The sequence below is a fragment of the Triticum aestivum genome, chromosome 3B (genome assembly GCF_018294505.1).
Source record: "Triticum aestivum cultivar Chinese Spring chromosome 3B, IWGSC CS RefSeq v2.1, whole genome shotgun sequence".
NCBI lineage: Eukaryota > Viridiplantae > Streptophyta > Magnoliopsida > Poales > Poaceae > Triticum > Triticum aestivum.
Window position 1 is genome coordinate 599,112,914 of NC_057801.1, and position 4,866 is coordinate 599,117,779.

At 49.1% G+C, this 4,866-nt stretch overlaps 1 protein-coding gene across 2 annotated transcripts in view; it reads right to left on the reverse strand.

Moving 5' to 3' along the window:
• The window catches only part of LOC123071190 (protein MOR1), an 18,516-nt gene extending 16,363 nt beyond the window's left edge, over positions 1–2,153 (reverse strand). For both annotated transcript variants that reach the window (XM_044494705.1, XM_044494704.1), the window contains exons 1-3: positions 1,724–2,153; positions 1,463–1,568; positions 1,255–1,378 (exon numbers count right to left, since the gene is read on the reverse strand). In XM_044494705.1, coding sequence (XP_044350640.1) covers positions 1,255–1,378; positions 1,463–1,568; positions 1,724–1,886 — 393 coding nt within the window. In that variant the 5' untranslated portion in view covers positions 1,887–2,153. The remainder of the gene's footprint in view (positions 1–1,254; positions 1,379–1,462; positions 1,569–1,723) is intronic.
• Positions 2,154–4,866: the final 2,713 nt, after the last annotated feature.

Here is a 4,866-nt window from a genome sequence, read left to right on the forward strand (position 1 = left end):
GGTGATAGTATAGATTTTCTAGGGAAAGGAGGACCCAAAGGGAAGTCACACATTGAATCGAGCAGGGAAGTCCTAAACATAAGGAACAGTTCTCCACAGAAAAGGAAACACCAAGAGTCAAAACTGGGTACAACGTTGTCAAAATAATTAGTTTCTTTGCTTCCAAGAGGCAACGGAAACTTCCAACAGTGAAGAGTGAAAGGGCAGTCAATGAAGAGATGGTGGCGGTCTTCCAGTGCTCCAGAGTCAGAGTACCCAGGTAGATTCATTAGATACCAAGCAGTTGCGCCTTATGAGCATTTCTCTGGTATTGAGCCTATCTTATCCCATTGACCAGCAGACAAAACAAAGGCCTTTGAGTTTTGGCCCGCATTTACTTGATCAAATCCACAGGATCCGGGGAGTCCTGTTGGGTGTCCTGAAAGCTATGAAGGCAGCATTGCTCAGAAGTGTATTCCAGATTGCCCAAGTGCAGGTCCATCTGTCTTTCATGTGTATATAACATTTCCATGACATTGCTTCTATTGTTAGATCTAAGACCGCCAGCACCACGATCATCATAGTGCATGTTAGGAGAACTTTGTTTTCACGGTACTTGGGTGGGCTGGGCTGGGATTGCTTACAGATGGTGGTCACAAAGAAAGTAAGTATGAAAATACGGATGGGGCGGTGAAGAAAGGTTAAGCGTTGTCTTCACCATCAGTCAAACTTACAGGTGCTCCCTAGTAATGCAAGCTCAGGAAACATGCCCCTGGTGTCCTTGCAACAATTAAACGAAAGATTGCTCTATTATAAAGTGAACGGGAGAGTGGAACAGCTAAAGTACTTGCAAAATTTGGGGGTCTACCATGCCACAATCAAAGGCAAGACTGAAGGCAAAGGAGGGAAATCGGTTTTCCTGCCACAGACATTACTCAATGGTTTCATGCACCGAATGCCAAGGAAACAATGGCCGATCTCTACTACTGTTCTCTACCACTGTTCGCCAAGTGATAACTAAGATGTGCTAGTGAGAGGAGTGTAAATATTGACCATCCACTCTTATGGCATAGACCTAACCTTGTGTAAGTTATAACAGCATTGGTGCATGGACGTTACATAAGCCAGCAATTACATCTAACCATACACCTACAAAATGTGTGGCCTAAGTTGTGGAAGACAAAACAACTGAGACCACACCATAATTGTGTGCTCGATGCATACGAATCATCTTAAGTCATACTGAAAGTAATCACCAACTGCGGTCGGACTTACAAGGAAGACCTCTGACGCCTCCAGCTCCACCCAAAGGAGAAATGCAGCTTGAGCCTTCTCAACAGTCTTAGGCCTACCAGTGAGGCACTTGGCACATATCGCATCACACACCTCCTTGGCATACCTGCGCAAGGGCGGCCCCAAAAATCAACGGAAAGGTAACTAGAAGAACGAGAGCAAAATGGTGTAGCATCCTGTAGACACGCACCTGGATACATCAGCATCAGCGGCTCGCTGGAAAGCTAGCAGCGCATCCAGCGCCTTCTCCTGCACGGGCGCGTTCGAATCCGAAACCGCCTTCTTAAATAATGGTCCTAACCACCACAGGAGCAAAGGAAGAACACGGCCATTCAGATCTAACACGACGGAATACAGCAGGAATCTCGAAATGGGGGGCGCGCGAATCAGGCATCGCGCGGATCCGAGCGCGCAATGGGGCGGATCGGTAGGCGGCGGGAGCGGGTCTCACCAAACTCGCGGAGGCGGGCGTCCTTGGGGTCGGTGATGGAGTCGCAGAGCGCGGCGAGGTCGATGTTGGCGTCGTTCCTGACCTTCCAGTTCTTGTGCTGCAGCCGCTCGTCCCACGGCAGCTTCTTCGCCTCCTTGAGGAGCTTCTCGTCCTCGGTCGACATGGCCGGCCGCCGCCGCTGCCGCCGCCGCTAGACGAGACGCTAGAGCCTAGCGGCCTCCAATGCAATCGCCTTCCGCGGATCGATGCGGCGGCCTAGGGTTTCAAATTGTGGCGTTGGCGGTGGCGTTCGTGGGGAGTTTGGATCGGAGGAGGGGGAGAGAGGAGATGGGATGGGAATAAAAAGGTAAAAAACGATTTTCCGAGGGTGGGAAATGCGAGTGAAATAGGGAGAGGGGGTTTGGAGCCGCGTCAGGTCAGGAGCGGGGGCGTCATTTTGTTCGTCCGTTCGTTCGGGCTCGCACGGAGGGAGGCCGGTAGGTTTCGGGTCAGGGTCTCGGCCGCGTACGAGAAGGTGCGCTCGTGGGGTGGGCCACGTCCTGGGTCCCATGCGTCGGTGGGACGAGGGCTGTTCGCTGATTCGCGAGGCGACGAAGGGCGAGGGAGTGGGAGTGGGACGGTGTCGGTCCGGTCGGGAAGTTTTGAAAGATTTTGAATTTCCGTGGAAGACGGGGCGCACATTGGTGCCACGTGTACGGACAGGATCCCGTGACTGTGTCAGCTTAGCTGTAAAGCGTACACCTCTCTCTCTCCAGCACAGATCATACACGAAGGGTTTTCCAAAGTGAGCACAAACTGTAGTATAGTCTCTACTACCTAAAAATTACGTACGTCTCCCCCCTTACGTCGAACCCCGCTTCGTCCTTAGTAGACACCCCTTCCCTCGCGAGCGCTTATTTTCCTTTAAAAAACACGAAACAACGAGCGCAGCCCAGTTTTCTCCCCCATCCTGGCCCAACCTTTCCCCAGCTCCCGTGCAACGCGAGAATGCCCTAGCGGCTAGCACTACCCTCGCACCCATGCAAAAAAAAAGGCTAGCGCTACCCTCGCCCGCCGCCACCTGAGACATCGCCCACCTCCTCCCTCCTCCCCTGTCGCTGCGTGATCTGCCAAGGAGGAGGACTGGACGACCATCCTACGATCGAGCCACGGTCGCCTGAAATCTCGCTGGGATGAATCCGGTCTCGGCCTTGTCCCAGCCGCTGCCTATTCTACATACGCCGAGGTGAAGATGCCCACCTCCCCGCCCCCCTCCTCCCCATACCCCTGTGTCATCCGACGCCAACGAGGATGACCTCCTACGATCCAGCCGCGGTTGCGCGGAATCTCGTCGGGACAAAATAGCCCTGCCTTGTCCCAACCGCCGCTGGTAGAGGCTATTTTCTATAGGCCAAGGTGAGCATCCATGTCCAATGGTGCGGCTGGTTCCATGAGCACTCCATTCCCCGCCATGCAATCTTCGTTGATTCGGAAAGGCGTGAGCTGTCTGTTTAGCTAATTCAATCTAATTCTTGTTATATGGAAAACAACATGAACATGCTGCTAGTTTTCCCAATCAGAATACTTCTGTGTGGAGAGAGCTCGTGCGTTGTGTCTGAAAGCAGAGCTCGGCCATCGGCGACAGCACAGGCGGCTGATTTGCGACTGGTCGGAGGGTGAGCTTCACATACCTGTGCGCGTGCGCGTAGGTGACACGATATCTTGGCCGTGCAAGAGCAAGTTCACATGTGATAAACTATATTCGTGATTTATGTTCACAGGTGATCTTGTACAGTAATAGCGCAATCCTAATTTGTGCCATTTGTTTGTAGTGATTGCAAGGGGAGAGATGTGCTGCACTTATGTCAGTAATCAAGGCGGGCCCATATCTATTATATGCATATTTTGTTAGTACCATTGTAATTTAGCAAGTTCTTGTTCTTTTCATAAGTTGTTTGCTGAACATTTCATGCCGCCTTGAGCATCCAAAAGTACTTTTGAATGCATGTTAGTCACAAATCACGTCACACACCACATCTCTATTTTTTTGGTAGTTTAAAAATAACTATTCTAAATGTTCTTTTAATAACTATTCTAAATGTACTATAGACCGAAGTCAGAATATTGGTAAGCTCATTCTTTTTGTAAGTTATGGAGATGAAGTTGATGAGTTGTGTGAAGATGAAAGGAAGCCGTTGGAATATACTTTGATCAGCGGTGACCTTGAAGAGCGAATTGTGCCCCTACGTAGACTTTCCTGGAAAGTTGCTATTTAATGTTTTTTCGGTAAGAGAAAATATCACAGTGGACACAACTGCAGAAGCAGCGATTCAATGTTTTATTTAGTTTAACTATGAGTATTCTTTTCATGCAGATATGCTATAAACTAAATTATGTATCTTCTTCGCCCTTGAATTGGATAATTGCCGTGGTTTCATCTTTTGACTTAGATATGCGCAAGGAATTGAATAATGCTGTTTTTTTATCATAATCTGTCCATCGACAATGCATAAGAAAGTAGATATGAAGGACTATTTTATTAGTACTTTTGATGCCATTTGATTTTCACACTAAACTAGGCTTTGTTGGTTCTTGAGTGAAAAGATACTTGATGGTGGAACAAGGTGCCCCTGATTAATTAGGAAATGAGAAGGTTGCATTTCGGTGATCATATTTTTTTCTCCATATCAATGCATGTGGATTTAACTATATACAATCTATATATGTCTATTTCGTTAACTAATACATGTATTGCACATGTTTTATACTATACCAATAGGAGGGTAAAGAGCTCTTGGTTGATTTATTTTTGAAAGCATGACCTAAATATATCACCAATGCATAAATGACTATTGTTCTCCCGTTGCAACGCACGGGCAATTACCTAGTTTAGGGAAATGTTTGTGTACGATGCGCCGGTCGAAACTTCGGCCGGTCCCGCGCAAGCCACGCGATCGAGGCCCATCGCACGCCTCGTGCATCTCCTTGCTCCCGCTTTTTCTTCTTTCCTGCCTTTTTCCTCCCGATCCTCTTCTATCTCTCAGCCGCATCCACGCGCAGGGGTGGCCACGCTCCTCGCCTTCCTCCTTCAGATTCCGCCGTCGGCTAGGCCCAATCCCGCGTAGGTCCATACCTCCAACCTCAGCGCCCACACCCGCTTCTTC